Raw genomic sequence first — 18976 nt, forward strand, 5'->3', positions numbered from 1 at the left:
TCTCTATATATACAGCTGCCCCTGCACCGCCAGTCTCTATATATACGGCTGTCCCTGCACTCCCAGTCTCTATATATACAGCTGCCCCTGCACCGCCAGTCTCTATATATACAGCTGTTGCTGCACCGCCAGTCTCTATATATACAGCTGTCCCTGCACCGCCAGTCTCTATATATACGGCTGTCCCTGCACCGCCAGTCTCTATATATACAGCTGTCCCTGCACTGCCAGTCTCTATATATACTGCTGTCCCTGCACTGCCAGTCTCTATATATACGGCTGTCCCTGCACTGCCAGTCTCTATATATACGGCTGTCCCTGCACTGCCAGTCTCTATATATACAGCTGCCCCTGCACCGCCAGTCTCTATATATACAGCTGCCCCTGCACCGCCAGTCTCTATATATAGAAATACATACACATATATATATATATATACAGCTGCCCCTGCACCGCCAGTCTCTATATATAGAAATACATACACATATATATATATATATACAGCTGCCCCTGCACCGCCAGTCTCTATATATACGGCTGTCCCTGCACCGTCAGTCTCTATATATACAGCTGTCCCTGCACCGCCAGTCTCTATATATACAGCTGCCCCTGCACCGCCAGTCTCTATCTATACGTCTGTCCCTGCACCGCCAGTCTCTTTATATACAGCTGCCCCTGCACCGCCAGTCTCTATATATACAGCTGTCCCTGCACCGCCAGTCTCTATATATACAGCTGTCCCTGCACCGCCAGTCTCTATATATACGGCTCTCCCTGCACCGCCAGTCTCTATATATACGGCTGTCCCTGCACCGCCAGTCTCTATATATACAGCTGTCCCTGCACCGCCAGTCTCTATATATACGGCTGTCCCTGCACCGCCAGTCTCTATATATACGGCTGTCCCTGCACCGCCAGTCTCTATATATACGGCTGTCCCTGCACCGCCAGTCTCTATATATACAGCTGTCCCTGCACCGCCAGTCTCTATATATACGGCTGTGCCTGCACCGCCAGTCTCTATATATACGGCTGTCCCTGCACCGCCAGTCTCTATATATACAGCTGTCCCTGCACCGCCAGTCTCTATATATACAGCTGTCCCTGCACCGCCAGTCTCTATATATACGGCTGTCCCTGCACCGCCAGTCTCTATATATACGGCTGTCCCTGCACCGCCAGTCTCTATATATACGGCTGTCCCTGCACCGCCAGTCTCTATATATACGGCTGCCCCTGCACCGCCAGTCTCTATATATACGGCTGTCCCTGCACCGCCAGTCTCTATATATACGGCTGTCCCTGCACCGCCAGTCTCTATATATACGGCTGTCCCTGCACCGCCAGTCTCTATATATACGGCTGTCCCTGCACCGCCAGTCTCTATATATACGGCTGTCCCTGCACCGCCAGTCTCTATATATACGGCTGTCCCTGCACCGCCAGTCTCTATATATACGGCTGGCCCTGCACCGCCAGTCTCTATATATACGGCTGGCCCTGCACCGCCAGTCTCTATATATACGGCTGGCCCTGCACCGCCAGTCTCTATATATACGGCTGTCCCTGCACCGCCAGTCTCTATATATACGGCTGTCCCTGCACCGCCAGTCTCTATATATACAGCTGTCCCTGCACCGCCAGTCTCTATATATACGGCTGTCCCTGCACCGCCAGTCTCTATATATACGGCTGTCCCTGCACCGCCAGTCTCTATATATACAGCTGTCCCTGCACCGCCAGTCTCTATATATACGGCTGTCCCTGCACCGCCAGTCTCTATATATACAGCTGTCCCTGCACTGCCAGTCTCTATATATACTGCTGTCCCTGCACTGCCAGTCTCTATATATACGGCTGTCCCTGCACTGCCAGTCTCTATATATACGGCTGTCCCTGCACTGCCAGTCTCTATATATACAGCTGCCCCTGCACCGCCAGTCTCTATATATACAGCTGCCCCTGCACCGCCAGTCTCTATATATACAGCTGCCCCTGCACCGCCAGTCTCTATATATAGAAATACATACACATATATATATATATATACAGCTGCCCCTGCACCGCCAGTCTCTATATATACGGCTGTCCCTGCACCGTCAGTCTCTATATATACAGCTGTCCCTGCACCGCCAGTCTCTATATATACAGCTGCCCCTGCACCGCCAGTCTCTATATATACGTCTGTCCCTGCACCGCCAGTCTCTTTATATACAGCTGCCCCTGCACCGCCAGTCTCTATTTATACAGCTGTCCCTGCACCGCCAGTCTCTATATATACAGCTGTCCCTGCACCGCCAGTCTCTATATATACAGCTGCCCCTGCACCGCCAGTCTCTATATATATGGCTATCCCTGCACCGCCAGTATCTATATATATGGCTGTCCCTGCACCGCCAGTCTCTATATATACAGCTGTCCCTGCACCGCCAGTCTCTATATATACAGCTGTCCCTGCACCGCCAGTCTCTATATATACAGCTGTCCCTGCACCGCCAGTCTCTATATATACGGCTGTCCCTGCACTGCCAGTCTCTATATATACAGCTGCCCCTGCACCGCCAGTCTCTATATATACGGCTGTCCCTGCACTCCCAGTCTCTATATATACAGCTGCCCCTGCACCGCCAGTCTCTATATATACAGCTGTTGCTGCACCGCCAGTCTCTATATATACAGCTGTCCCTGCACCGCCAGTCTCTATATATACGGCTGTCCCTGCACCGCCAGTCTCTATATATACAGCTGTCCCTGCACTGCCAGTCTCTATATATACTGCTGTCCCTGCACTGCCAGTCTCTATATATACGGCTGTCCCTGCACTGCCAGTCTCTATATATACGGCTGTCCCTGCACTGCCAGTCTCTATATATACAGCTGCCCCTGCACCGCCAGTCTCTATATATACAGCTGCCCCTGCACCGCCAGTCTCTATATAAGAAATACATACACATATATATATATACAGCTGCCCCTGCACCGCCAGTCTCTATATATACGGCTGTCCCTGCACCGTCAGTCTCTATATATACAGCTGTCCCTGCACCGCCAGTCTCTATATATACAGCTGCCCCTGCACCGCCAGTCTCTATATATACGTCTGTCCCTGCACCGCCAGTCTCTTTATATACAGCTGCCCCTGCACCGCCAGTCTCTATATATACAGCTGTCCCTGCACCGCCAGTCTCTATATATACAGCTGTCCCTGCACCGCCAGTCTCTATATATACAGCTGCCCCTGCACCGCCAGTCTCTATATATATGGCTGTCCCTGCACCGCCAGTCTCTATATATACAGCTGTCCCTGCACCGCCAGTCTCTATATATACAGCTGTCCCTGCACCGCCAGTCTCTATATATACAGCTGTCCCTGCACCGCCAGTCTCTATATATACGGCTGTCCCTGCACTGCCAGTCTCTATATATACGGCTGTCCCTGCACCGCCAGTCTCTATATATACGGCTGTCCCTGCACCGCCAGTCTCTATATATACGGCTGTCCCTGCACCGCCAGTCTCTATATATACGGCTGTCCCTGCACCGCCAGTCTCTATATATACGGCTGTCCCTGCACCGCCAGTCTCTATATATACGGCTGTCCCTGCACCGCCAGTCTCTATATATACGGCTGGCCCTGCACCGCCAGTCTCTATATATACGGCTGCCCCTGCACCGCCAGTCTCTATATATACGGCTGTCCCTGCACCGCCAGTCTCTATATATACGGCTGTCCCTGCACCGCCAGTCTCTATATATACGGCTGTCCCTGCACCGCCAGTCTCTATATATACGGCTGTCCCTGCACCGCCAGTCTCTATATATACGGCTGTCCCTGCACCGCCAGTCTCTATATATACGGCTGTCCCTGCACCGCCAGTCTCTATATATACGGCTGTCCCTGCACCGCCAGTCTCTATATATACAGCTGCCCCTGCACCGCCAGTCTCTATATATACAGCTGCCCCTGCACCGCCAGTCTCTATATATACGGCTGTCCCTGCACTCCCAGTCTCTATATATACAGCTGCCCCTGCACCGCCAGTCTCTATATATACAGCTGCCGCTGCACCGCCAGTCTCTATATATACAGCTGTCCCTGCACCGCCAGTCTCTATATATACGGCTGTCCCTGCACCGCCAGTCTCTATATATACAGCTGTCCCTGCACTGCCAGTCTCTATATATACTGCTGTCCCTGCACTGCCAGTCTCTATATATACGGCTGTCCCTGCACTGCCAGTCTCTATATATACGGCTGTCCCTGCACTGCCAGTCTCTATATATACAGCTGCCCCTGCACCGCCAGTCTCTATATATACAGCTGCCCCTGCACCGCCAGTCTCTATATATACAGCTGCCCCTGCACCACCAGTCTCTATATATAGAAATACATACACATATATATATATATATATATATACAGCTGCCCCTGCACCGCCAGTCTCTATATATACGGCTGTCCCTGCACCGTCAGTCTCTATATATACAGCTGTCCCTGCACCGCCAGTCTCTATATATACAGCTGCCCCTGCACCGCCAGTCTCTATATATACGTCTGTCCCTGCACCGCCAGTCTCTTTATATACAGCTGCCCCTGCACCGCCAGTCTCTATATATACAGCTGTCCCTGCACCGCCAGTCTCTATATATACAGCTGTCCCTGCACCGCCAGTCTCTATATATACAGCTGCCCCTGCACCGCCAGTCTCTATATATATGGCTATCCCTGCACCGCCAGTCTCTATATATATGGCTGTCCCTGCACCGCCAGTCTCTATATATACAGCTGTCCCTGCACCGCCAGTCTCTATATATACAGCTGTCCCTGCACCGCCAGTCTCTATATATACAGCTGTCCCTGCACCGCCAGTCTCTATATATACGGCTGTCCCTGCACTGCCAGTCTCTATATATACGGCTGTCCCTGCACCGCCAGTCTCTATATATACGGCTGTCCCTGCACCGCCAGTCTCTATATATACGGCTGTCCCTGCACCGCCAGTCTCTATATATACGGCTGTCCCTGCACCGCCAGTCTCTATATATACGGCTGTCCCTGCACCGCCAGTCTCTATATATACAGCTGTCCCTGCACCGCCAGTCTCTTTATATACGGCTGCCCCTGCACCGCCAGTCTCTATATATACAGCTGCCCCTGCACCGCCAGTCTCTATATATACGGCTGTCCCTGCACTGCCAGTCTCTATATATACGGCTGTCCCTGCACTGCCAGTCTCTATATATACTGCTGTCCCTGCACTGCCAGTCTCTATATATACGGCTGTCCCTGCACTGCCAGTCTCTATATATACGGCTGTCCCTGCACTGCCAGTCTCTATATATACAGCTGCCCCTGCACCGCCAGTCTCTATATATACAGCTGCCCCTGCACCGCCAGTCTCTATATATACAGCTGCCCCTGCACCGCCAGTCTCTATATATAGAAATACATACACATATATATATATATATATATATATATACAGCTGCCCCTGCACCGCCAGTCTCTATATATATGGCTGTCCCTGCACCGTTAGTCTCTATATATACAGCTGTCCCTGCACCGCTAGTGTCTATATATACAGCTGCCCCTGCACCGCCAGTCTCTATATATACGTCTGTCCCTGCACCGCCAGTCTCTTTATATACAGCTGCCCCTGCACCGCCAGTCTCTATATATACAGCTGTCCCTGCACCGCCAGTCTCTATATATACAGCTGTCCCTGCACCGCCAGTCTATATATACAACTGCCCCTGCACCGCCAGTCTCTATATATATGGCTATCCCTGCACCGCCAGTCTCTATATATACGGCTGTCCCTGCACCGCCAGTCTCTATATATACAGCTGTCCCTGCACCGCCAGTCTCTATATATACAGCTGTCCCTGCACCACCAGTCTCTATATATACAGCTGTCCCTGCACCGCCAGTCTCTATATATACTGCTGCCCCTGCACCGCCAGTCTCTATATATACGGCTATCCCTGCACCGCCAGTCTCTATATATACGGCTGTCCCTGCACCGCCAGTCTCTATATATACAGCTGTCCCTGCACCACCAGTCTCTATATATAAGGCTGTCCCTGCACCGCCAGTCTCTATATATACAGCTGTCCCTGCACCGCCAGTCTCTATATATACAGCTGTCCCTGCACCGCCAGTCTCTATATATACGGCTGTCCCTGCACCGCCAGTCTCTATATATACGGCTGTCCCTGCACCGCCAGTCTCTATATATACGGCTGTCCCTGCACCGCCAGTCTATATATACGGCTGTCCCTGCACCGCCAGTCTCTATATATACGGCTGTCCCTGCACCGCCAGTCTCTATATACACAGCTGTCCCTGCACCGCCAGTCTCTATATATACGGCTGTCCCTGCACCGCCAGTCTCTATATATACAGCTGCCCCTGCACCGCCAGTCTCTATATATACGGCTGTCCCTGCACCGCCAGTCTCTATATATACAGCTGTCCCTGCACTTCCAGTCTCTATATATACAGCTGTCCCTGCACTCCCAGTCTCTATATATACAGCTGTCCCTGCACTGCCAGTCTCTATATATACGGCTGTCCCTGCACTGCCAGTCTCTATATATACAGCTATCCCTGCACCGCCAGTCTCTATATATACAGCTGTCCCTGCACTGCCAGTCTCTATATACAGTGGGTACGGAAAGTATTCAGACCCCTTTACATTTTTCGCTCTTTGTTTCATTGCAGCCATTTGGTAAATTCTAAAAAGTTCATTTTTTTCTCATTAAAGTACACTCTGCACCCCATCTTGACTGAAAAAACCCAGAAATGTAGAAATTTTTGCAAATTTATTAAAAAAGAAAAACTGAAATATCACCTGGTCATAAGTATTCAGACCCTTTGCTCAGTATTGAGTAGAAGCCCCCTTTTGAGCTAGTACAGCCATGAGTCTTCTTGAGAATGATGCAACAAGTTTTTCACACCTGGATTTGGGTATCCTCTGCCATTCTTCCTGGCAGATCCTCTCCAGTTCCGTCAGGTTGGATGGTGAACGTTGGTGGACAGCCATTTTCAGGTCTCTCCAGAGATGCTCAATTGGGTTTAGGTCAGGGCTCTGGCTGGGCCAGTCAAGAATGGTCACAGAGTTGTTCTGAAGCCACTCCTTATTTTAGCTATGTGCTTAGGGCCATTGTCTTGCTGGAAGGTGAACCTTCGGCCAAGTCTGAGGTCCAGAGCACTCTGGAAGAGGCTTTCATCCAGGATATCTCTGTACTTGGCCGCATTCATGTTTCCTTCAATTGCAACCAGTCGTCCTGTCCCTGCAGCTGAAAAATACCCCCATAGCATGATGCTGCTGCCACCATGTTTCACTGTTGGGATTGTATTGGGCAGGTGATGAGCAGTGCCTGGTTTTCTCCACACATACCGCTTAGAATTATTACCAATAAGTTCTATCTTTGTCTCATCAGACCAGAGAATCTTATTTCTCATAGTCTGGGAGTCCTTCATGTGTTTTTGAGCAAACTCTATGCGAGCTTTCATATGTCTTGCACTGAGGAGAGGCTTCCGTCAGGCCACTCTGCCATAAAGGCCCGACTGGTGGAGGGCTGCAGTGATAGTTGACTTTGTGGAACTTTCTCCCATCTCCCTACTGCATCTCTGGAGCTCAGCCACAGTGATCTTGTGGTTCTTCTTTATCTCTCTCACCAAGCCTCTTCTCCCACGATTGCTCAGTTTGGCTGCACAGCCAGGTCTAGGAAGACTTCTGGTGGTCCCAAACTTCTTCCATTTAAGGATTATAGAGGCCACTGTGCTCTTAGGAACCTTGAGTAATGCAGACATTCTTTTGTAACCTTGGCCATATCTGTGCCTTGCCTCAATTCTGTCTCTGAGCTCCTTGGGCAGTTCCTTTGAGCTCATGATTCTCATTTGGTCTGACATGCACTGTGAGCTGTGAGGTCTTATATAGACAGGTGTGTGCCTTTCCAAATCAAGTCCTATCAGTTTAATTAAACACAGCTGGACTCCAATGAAGGAGTAGAACCATCTCAAGGAGGATCACAAGGAAATGGACAGCATGTGACTTATATATGAGTGTCTGAGCAAAGGGTCTGAATACTTATGACCATGTGATATTTCAGTTTTTCTTTTTTAATAAATTTGCAAAAATTTCTACATTTCTGTTTTTTTTTCAGTCCAGATGGGGTGCAGAGTGGACTTTAATGAGAAAAAAAATGAACTTTTTAGAATTTACCAAATGGCTGCAATGAAACAGAGTGAAAAATGTAAAAGGATCTGAATACTTTCCGTACCCACTGTATACAGCTATCCCTGCACCGCCAGTATCTATATACACAGCTTTGGAGGGTTTTATACTGATAGGGGTCCTAGATGTTGACTCCTGACCTTTTAGATATCCCTATTGATGCCCCTTTAGCGACATAGAACTTTCTCTCTGAGCCGTTGCCAGTCCTGGAGATGCTACTTAACAGGTGGCGTCTTATTTAATGGTGTTTCTAAGGCCTCACATCCCTGGTATCCGCTCTGATATAAGATCCAGTGAGGTGGAGTTTCCCTTTAAGTCCTGGCGTTTTCTCCCCTCTATGTGAATGTTATGATCCAAGCTGGGATTAATCTGGCGCTCTCTCTTTTTGGATTAGACCCGGCCTCACCCGCCGTCTTCATGACTGATAGACGAGTTGTGAAAGTGTCCGGTCTCCCCCTCCACCGGGACGATGACGAAGATCTCATCAGAGATAAGCTTCTAATACACTTCCTGCAAGAAAAACATGGCGGCGACGGCGAAGTCCTCGCTCATTACCCCACAGAGGAGGACGGCGTGGCCTTACTGGAGTTTAAAGACCAAAAAGGTGATTGTTTGCAAATTGCTGCGGTGTTACATAAGATCCGGGCTCTGACCTGTAAGAAATGATGAGATGGATGAAAATTAAAAATGAAGCAACTTATGGTTTTGATTACAATTCTCCTCCTGTTTTATGTATGCAGCTCCCATGCAGAGCCATGTGTCGCTATGGTAACCGTCAGCAATTATTCCCGCTGTAGTCAAACTTCTCTTTCCTCTTGAATGTTCATTACCAAGAAGTGGGGATCGGAAAGAAGGGAAAATGACTGCGTTCCACAGTTGTGTGTTTGATGTAACCATAGGTCTGCACGGGAGCTGTATACGGCAAACGGACAATTTTTTTTTTAAATCATTGCTATTTATAAAGTTAGTTTTATGTTTTATTTTAGCTGCATTAAACTCAAAAGTGTACAAAAGAATGACTCCTAAGTACAATGAATCCAAGCCTCACATGGCCCTGAAATGTGAGCTGTCATTCATTCCGTTCATTCGTTCCATCACTTCATTCATTTTTCCGCACAGACCTCGTACTTTGCACCATGGGTGTCCGGCCTCATGTAGCCCGAGCGCCAATCATTACCAGATATACTGGAAGACACGAGCTCTCCGTCCTCAGACCCCTCACAATATCTAGGATGTCAGTCTCCCTAGACCTAACAGGGGGAGGAGGAGAACCAGAGGGGCTGCCTGGAGGAGGAGACCCTCTTTATAACATTGTCAGTAACAGTAGACCTGATATAATTGCTTCCATCCAGAAACAGCGCCACAGCTGTCCGTGGATCGTGTCTAGTATTACAGCTCCGCTCCATAGAAGTGAATAGAACGGAGCTGTAATACTGCACACAACCTGTAGACAAAGGTGGCACTGTCTGTTTTTTTTAGTTTTTGCTGAAAATTGAGATGATTGAAATTGTTTCAGTTTCTAGATGAAAGATCCCTAAATTTTCTATATTAAATTTTTATATTCACCTTCGCAAAGAAGTTTATTTTTTCATTGCTTCCTAAATACAACCTTAGGCTACTTTCTAAATAATCTTTATTATCAATATTATATCATTTTTTTGCTGGTGCAAAGTGTCTGTTAAGCTCTGTTCACACCTGCATTCCCAAAGCCAGCTTGTCTGATCCGGATTTAAGAACGTACAAAAAGAATTAATGACCTAAATCAGGGATGTCAAACTCAAATCACACAGAGGGCTCAAATTAAAAACTTGGACAAAGTCGCGGCCAACCTTGATATTTGTTAAAAAATAAAGTTTTTTCTTATCAAATAGAACAATTAATCTTTTCCTATGGAAACAAACTTAAAGGGAATCTGTCACCCCCCTGGGACATATCTGACCTCTAATGTCGGCATACAGGTGATAGAAATGGGGGAAATATTTTAATTACCACAGTACTTGGTGAATTCTTCCCGTCCCCCGGCCCACAGGCATCAGAAACTTCACCGCATAAAAAAACATTTCACAGCAACCAGATCTCTACTATGGCCATACAGGTAGGTATAGAGTTACATTTCTATCACCTGTATGCCCATAGTAGAGGTCAGATATCTCCCAGGGGGGACAGACTCCCATCAGACCTCTACTATGGCCATACAGGTAGGTATAGAGTTACATTTCTATCACCTGTATGCCCATAGTAGAGGTCAGATATCTCCCAGGAGGGACAGATTCCAATCAGACCTCTACTATGGCCATACAGGTAGGTATAGAGTTACATTTCTATCACCTGTATGCCCATAGTAGAGGTCAGATATCTCCCAGGGGGGACAGACTCCCATCAGACCTCTACTATGGCCATACAGGTAGGTATAGAGTTACATTTCTATCACCTGTATGCCCATAGTAGAGGTCAGATATCTCCCAGGAGGGACAGATTCCAATCAGACCTCTACTATGGCCATACAGGTAGGTATAGAGTTACATTTCTATCACCTGTATGCCCATAGTAGAGGTCAGATATCTCCCAGGGGGGACAGATTCCCATCAGACCTCTACTATGGCCATACAGGTAGGTATAGAGTTACATTTCTATCACCTGTATGCCCATAGTAGAGGTCAGATATCTCCCAGGGGGGACAGATTCCCATCAGACCTCTACTATGGCCATACAGGTAGGTATAGAGTTACATTTCTATCACCTGTATGCCCATAGTAGAGGTCAGATATCTCCCAGGGGGGACAGATTCCCATCAGACCTCTACTATGGCCATACAGGTAGGTATAGAGTTACATTTCTATCACCTGTATGTCCATAGTAGAGGTCAGATATCTCCCAGGGGGGACAGACTCCCATCAGACCTCTACTATGGCCATACAGGTAGGTATAGAGTTACATTTCTATCACCTGTATGCCCATAGTAGAGGTCAGATATCTCCCAGGGGGGACAGATTCCCATCAGACCTCTACTATGGCCATACAGGTAGGTATAGAGTTACATTTCTATCACCTGTATGCCCATAGTAGAGGTCAGATATCTCCCAGGGGGGACAGATTCCCATCAGACCTCTACTATGGCCATACAGGTAGGTATAGAGTTACATTTCTATCACCTGTATGCCCATAGTAGAGGTCAGATATCTCCCAGGGGGGACAGACTCCCATCAGACCTCTACTATGGCCATACAGGTAGGTATAGAGTTACATTTCTATCACCTGTATGGCCCATAGTAGAGGTCAGATATCTCCCAGGGGGGACAGATTCCAATCAGACCTCTACTATGGCCATACAGGTAGGTATAGAGTTACATTTCTATCACCTGTATGCCCATAGTAGAGGTCAGATATCTCCCAGGGGGGACAGACTCCCATCAGACCTCTACTATGGCCATACAGGTAGGTATAGAGTTACATTTCTATCACCTGTATGGCCCATAGTAGAGGTCAGATATCTCCCAGGGGGGACAGATTCCCATCAGACCTCTACTATGGCCATACAGGTAGGTATAGAGTTACATTTCTATCACCTGTATGCCCATAGTAGAGGTCAGATATCTCCCAGGGGGGACAGATTCCCATCAGACCTCTACTATGGGCATACAGGTAGGTATAGAGTTACATTTCTATCACCTGTATGCCCATAGTAGAGGTCTGATATCTCCCAGGAGGGACAGACTCCCATCAGACCTCTACTATGGCCATACAGGTAGGTATAGAGTTACATTTCTATCACCTGTATGCCCATAGTAGAGGTCTGATATCTCCCAGGAGGGACAGATTCCCATCAGACCTCTACTATGGCCATACAGGTAGGTATAGAGTTACATTTCTATCACCTGTATGCCCATAGTAGAGGTCTGATATCTCCCAGGAGGGACAGATTCCCATCAGACCTCTACTATGGCCATACAGGTAGGTATAGAGTTACATTTCTATCACCTGTATGCCCATAGTAGAGGTCAGATATCTCCCAGGGGGGACAGACTCCCATCAGACCTCTACTATGGCCATACAGGTAGGTATAGAGTTACATTTCTATCACCTGTATGCCCATAGTAGAGGTCAGATATCTCCCAGGGGGGACAGATTCCCATCAGACCTCTACTATGGCCATACAGGTAGGTATAGAGTTACATTTCTATCACCTGTATGGCCCATAGTAGAGGTCAGATATCTCCCAGGGGGGACAGATTCCAATCAGACCTCTACTATGGCCATACAGGTAGGTATAGAGTTACATTTCTATCACCTGTATGCCCATAGTAGAGGTCAGATATCTCCCAGGGGGGACAGACTCCCATCAGACCTCTACTATGGCCATACAGGTAGGTATAGAGTTACATTTCTATCACCTGTATGGCCCATAGTAGAGGTCAGATATCTCCCAGGGGGGACAGATTCCCATCAGACCTCTACTATGGCCATACAGGTAGGTATAGAGTCACATTTCTATCACCTGTATGCCCATAGTAGAGGTCAGATATCTCCCAGGAGGGACAGACTCCCATCAGACCTCTACTATGGCCATACAGGTAGGTATAGAGTTACATTTCTATCACCTGTATGTCCATAGTAGAGGTCAGATATCTCCCAGGGGGGACAGATTCCCATCAGACCTCTACTATGGCCATACAGGTAGGTATAGAGTCACATTTCTATCACCTGTATGCCCATAGTAGAGGTCAGATATCTCCCAGGAGGGACAGACTCCCATCAGACCTCTACTATGGCCATACAGGTAGGTATAGAGTTACATTTCTATCACCTGTATGTCCATAGTAGAGGTCAGATATCTCCCAGGAGGGACAGACTCCCATCAGACCTCTACTATGGCCATACAGGTAGGTATAGAGTCACATTTCTATCACCTGTATGTCCATAGTAGAGGTCAGATATCTCCCAGGAGGGACAGACTCCCATCAGACCTCTACTATGGCCATACAGGTAGGTATAGAGTTACATTTCTATCACCTGTATGTCCATAGTAGAGGTCAGATATCTCCCAGGAGGGACAGACTCCCATCAGACCTCTACTATGGCCATACAGGTAGGTATAGAGTTACATTTCTATCACCTGTATGCCCATAGTAGAGGTCAGATATCTCCCAGGGGGGACAGACTCCCATCAGACCTCTACTATGGCCATACAGGTAGGTATAGAGTCACATTTCTATCACCTGTATGCCCATAGTAGAGGTCAGATATCTCCCAGGAGGGACAGACTCCCATCAGACCTCTACTATGGCCATACAGGTAGGTATAGAGTTACATTTCTATCACCTGTATGCCCATAGTAGAGGTCAGATATCTCCCAGGGGGGACAGATTCCCATCAGACCTCTACTATGGCCATACAGGTAGGTATAGAGTTACATTTCTATCACCTGTATGCCCATAGTAGAGGTCAGATATCTCCCAGGGGGGACAGACTCCCATCAGACCTCTACTATGGCCGTACAGGTAGGTATAGAGTTACATTTCTATCACCTGTATGCCCATAGTAGAGGTCAGATATCTCCCAGGGGGGACAGACTCCCATCAGACCTCTACTATGAGCCATACAGGTAGGTATAGAGTTACATTTCTATCACCTGTATGCCCATAGTAGAGGTCTGATATCTCCCAGGAGGGACAGACTCCCATCAGACCTCTACTATGGCCATACAGGTAGGTATAGAGTTACATTTCTATCACCTGTATGCCCATAGTAGAGGTCAGATATCTCCCAGGGGGGACAGATTCCCATCAGACCTCTACTATGGCCATACAGGTAGGTATAGAGTTACATTTCTATCACCTGTATGCCCATAGTAGAGGTCAGATATCTCCCAGGGGGGACAGATTCCCATCAGACCTCTACTATGGCCATACAGGTAGGTATAGAGTTACATTTCTATCACCTGTATGTCCATAGTAGAGGTCAGATATCTCCCAGGAGGGACAGACTCCCATCAGACCTCTACTATGGCCATACAGGTAGGTATAGAGTCACATTTCTATCACCTGTATGCCCATAGTAGAGGTCAGATATCTCCCAGGAGGGACAGATTCCCATCAGACCTCTACTATGGCCATACAGGTAGGTATAGAGTTACATTTCTATCACCTGTATGCCCATAGTAGAGGTCAAATATCTCCCAGGGGGGACAGATTCCCATCAGACCTCTACTATGGCCATACAGGTAGGTATAGAGTCACATTTCTATCACCTGTATGGCCATAGTAGAGGTCAGATATGTCCCAGGGGGGACAGATTCCCATCAGACCTCTACTATGGCCATACAGGTAGGTATAGAGTTACATTTCTATCACCTGTATGCCCATAGTAGAGGTCAGATATCTACCAGGGGGGACAGACTCCCATCAGACCTCTACTATGGCCATACAGGTAGGTATAGAGTTACATTTCTATCACCTGTATGTCCATAGTAGAGGTCAGATATCTCCCAGGGGGGACAGATTCCAATCAGACCTCTACTATGGCCATACAGGTCGGTATAGAGTTACATTTCTATCACCTGTATGCCCATAGTAGAGGTCAGATATCTCCCAGGGGGGACAGATTCCCATCAGACCTCTACTATGGCCATACAGGTAGGTATAGAGTTACATTTCTATCACCTGTATGCCCATAGTAGAGGTCAGATATCTCCCAGGGGGGACAGACCCCCATCAGACCTCTACTATGGCCATACAGGTAGGTATAGAGTTACATTTCTATCACCTGTATGCCCATAGTAGAGGTCAGATATCTCCCAGGTGGGACAGACTCCCATCAGACCTCTACTATGGCCATACAGGTAGGTATAGAGTTACATTTCTATCACCTGTATGCCCATAGTAGAGGTCAGATATCTCCCAGGGGGGACAGACCCCCATCAGACCTCTACTATGGCCATACAGGTAGGTATAGAGTTACATTTCTATCACCTGTATGTCCATAGTAGAGGTCAGATATCTCCCAGGAGGGACAGACTCCCATCAGACCTCTACTATGGCCATACAGGTAGGTATAGAGTTACATTTCTATCACCTGTATGCCCATAGTAGAGGTCAGATATCTCCCAGGGGGGACAGATTCCCATCAGACCTCTACTATGGCCATACAGGTAGGTATAGAGTTACATTTCTATCACCTGTATGCCCATAGTAGAGGTCAGATATCTCCCAGGGGGGACAGATTCCCATCAGACCTCTACTATGGCCATACAGGTAGGTATAGAGTTACATTTCTATCACCTGTATGCCCATAGTAGAGGTCAGATATCTCCCAGGGGGGACAGATTCCCATCAGACCTCTACTATGGCCATACAGGTAGGTATAGAGTTACATTTCTATCACCTGTATGCCCATAGTAGAGGTCAGATATCTCCCAGGGGGGACAGATTCCCATCAGACCTCTACTATGGCCATACAGGTAGGTATAGAGTTACATTTCTATCACCTGTATGTCCATAGTAGAGGTCAGATATCTCCCAGGGGGGACAGATTCCCATCAGACCTCTACTATGGCCATACAGGTAGGTATAGAGTTACATTTCTATAACCTGTGTGCCCATAGTAGAGGTCAGATATCTCCCAGGGGGGACAGATTCCATCAGACCTCTACTATGGCCATACAGGTAGGTATAGAGTTACATTTCTATAACCTGTGTGCCCATAGTAGAGGTCAGATATCTCCCAGGGGGACAGACTCCCATCAGACCTCTACTATGGCCATACAGGTAGGTATAGAGTTACATTTCTATAACCTGTGTGCCCATAGTAGAGGTGAGATATCTCCCAGGGGGGACAGATTCCCATCAGACCTCTACTATGGCCATACAGGTAGGTATAGAGTTACATTTCTATAACCTGTGTGCCCATAGTAGAGGTCAGATATCTCCCAGGGGGGACAGATTCCCATCAGACCTCTACTATGGCCATACAGGTAGGTATAGATTCACATTTCTATCACCTGTATGCTCATAGTAGAGGTCAGATATCTCCCAGGGGGGACAGATTCCCATCAGACCTCTACTATGAGCATACAGGTGATAGAAATGTGAATCTATACCTACCTGTATGGCCATAGTAGAGGTCTGATGGGAGTCTGTCCCCCCTGGGAGATATCTGACCTCTACTATGGGCATACAGGTAGGTATAGAGTTACATTTCTATCACCTGTATGCCCATAGTAGAGGTCAGATATCTCCCAGGGGGGACAGATTCCCATCAGACCTCTACTATGGGCATATAGGTAGGTATAGATTTACATTTCTATCACCTGTATGGCCATAGTAGAGGTCAGATATCTCCCAGGGGGGACAGACTCCCATCAGACCTCTATTATGGCCATACAGGTAGGTATAGAGTTACATTTCTATCACCTGTATGTCCATAGTAGAGGTCAGATATCTCCCAGGAGGGACAGATTCCCATCAGACCTCTACTATGGCCATACAGGTAGGTATAGAGTTACATTTCTATCACCTGTATGTCCATAGTAGAGGTCAGATATCTCCCAGGGGGGACAGATTCCCATCAGACCTCTACTATGGCCATACAGGTAGGTATAGAATTACATTTCTATCACCTGTATGCTCATAGTAGAGGTCAGATATCTCCCAGGGGGGACAGATTCCCATCAGACCTCTACTATGGCCATACAGGTAGGTATAGAGTTACATTTCTATCACCTGTATGGCCCATAGTAGAGGTCAGATATCTCCCAGGGGGGACAGATTCCCATCAGACCTCTACTATGGCCATACAGGTAGGTATAGAGTTACATTTCTATCACCTGTATGTCCATAGTAGAGGTCAGATATCTCCCAGTGGGGACAGACTCCCATCAGACCTCTACTATGGCCATACAGGTAGGTATAGAGTTACATTTCTATCACCTGTATGGCCATAGTAGAGGTCAGATATCTCCCAGGGGGGACAGACCCCCATCAGACCTCTACTATGGCCATACAGGTAGGTATAGAGTTACATTTCTATCACCTGTATGTCCATAGTAGAGGTCAGATATCTCCCAGGAGGGACAGACTCCCATCAGACCTCTACTATGGCCATACAGGTAGGTATAGAGTTACATTTCTATCACCTGTATGCCCATAGTAGAGGTCAGATATCTCCCAGGGGGGACAGATTCCCATCAGACCTCTACTATGGCCATACAGGTAGGTATAGAGTTACATTTCTATCACCTGTATGTCCATAGTAGAGGTCAGATATCTCCCAGGGGGGACAGATTCCCATCAGACCTCTACTATGGCCATACAGGTAGGTATAGAGTCACATTTCTATCACCTGTATGGCCATAGTAGAGGTCAGATATCTCCCAGGGGGGACAGACTCCCATCAGACCTCTACTATGGCCATACAGGTAGGTATAGAGTTACATTTCTATCACCTGTATGTCCATAGTAGAGGTCAGATATCTCCCAGTGGGGACAGACTCCCATCAGACCTCTACTATGGCCATACAGGTAGGTATAGAGTCACATTTCTATCACCTGTATGGCCATAGTAGAGGTCAGATATCTCCCAGGGGGGACAGACCCCCATCAGACCTCTACTATGGCCATACAGGTAGGTATAGAGTTACATTTCTATCACCTGTATGTCCATAGTAGAGGTCAGATATCTCCCAGGAGGGACAGACTCCCATCAGACCTCTACTATGGCCATACAGGTAGGTATAGAGTTACATTTCTATCACCTGTATGCCCATAGTAGAGGTCAGATATCTCCCAGGGGGGACAGATTCCCATCAGACCTCTACTATGGCCATACAGGTAGGTATAGAGTTACATTTCTATCACCTGTATGTCCATAGTAGAGGTCAGATATCTCCCAGGGGGGACAGATTCCCATCAGACCTCTACTATGGCCATACAGGTAGGTATAGAGTCACATTTCTATCACCTGTATGGCCATAGTAGAGGTCAGATATCTCCCAGGGGGGACAGACTCCCATCAGACCTCTACTATGGCCATACAGGTAGGTATAGAGTTACATTTCTATCACCTGTATGTCCATAGTAGAGGTCAGATATCTCCCAGTGGGGACAGACTCCCATCAGACCTCTACTATGGCCATACAGGTAGGTATAGAGTCACATTTCTATCACCTGTATGGCCATAGTAGAGGTCAGATATCTCCCAGGGGGGACAGACTCCCATCAGACCTCTACTATGGCCATACAGGTAGGTATAGAGTCACATTTCTATCACCTGTATGGCCATAGTAGAGGTCAGATATCTCCAGGGGGGACAGATTCCCATCAGACCTCTACTATGGCCATACAGGTAGGTATAGAGTTACATTTCTATCACCTGTATGCCCATAGTAGAGGTCAGATATCTCCCAGGAGGGACAGACTCCCATCAGACCTCTACTATGGCCATACAGGTAGGTATAGAGTTACATTTCTATCACCTGTATGCCCATAGTAGAGGTCAAATATCTCCCAGGGGGGACAGATTCCCATCAGACCTCTACTATGGCCATACAGGTAGGTATAGAGTCACATTTCTATCACCTGTATGGCCATAGTAGAGGTCAGATATGTCCCAGGGGGGACAGATTCCCATCAGACCTCTACTATGGCCATACAGGTAGGTATAGAGTTACATTTCTATCACCTGTATGCCCATAGTAGAGGTCAGATATCTACCAGGGGGGACAGACTCCCATCAGACCT

General features: G+C 47.6%; 1 protein-coding gene across 1 annotated transcript in view; it reads left to right on the forward strand.

Annotated features, from left to right (window-relative positions):
• Window positions 1-18976, forward strand: part of LOC141264140 (uncharacterized) — a 36987-nt gene that overhangs the window by 2481 nt on the left and 15530 nt on the right. Inside the window, exon 2 of the mRNA XM_073676449.1 lies at window positions 8638-8847. Coding sequence (XP_073532550.1) covers window positions 8661-8847 — 187 coding nt within the window. The 5' untranslated portion in view covers window positions 8638-8660. The remainder of the gene's footprint in view (window positions 1-8637; window positions 8848-18976) is intronic.

The sequence above is a fragment of the Phyllobates terribilis genome, unplaced genomic scaffold (assembly GCF_046119375.1).
Source record: "Phyllobates terribilis strain yellow unplaced genomic scaffold, ASM4611937v1 Scaffold_4__5_contigs__length_816908805, whole genome shotgun sequence".
Classification (NCBI taxonomy): Eukaryota; Metazoa; Chordata; class Amphibia; order Anura; family Dendrobatidae; genus Phyllobates; species Phyllobates terribilis.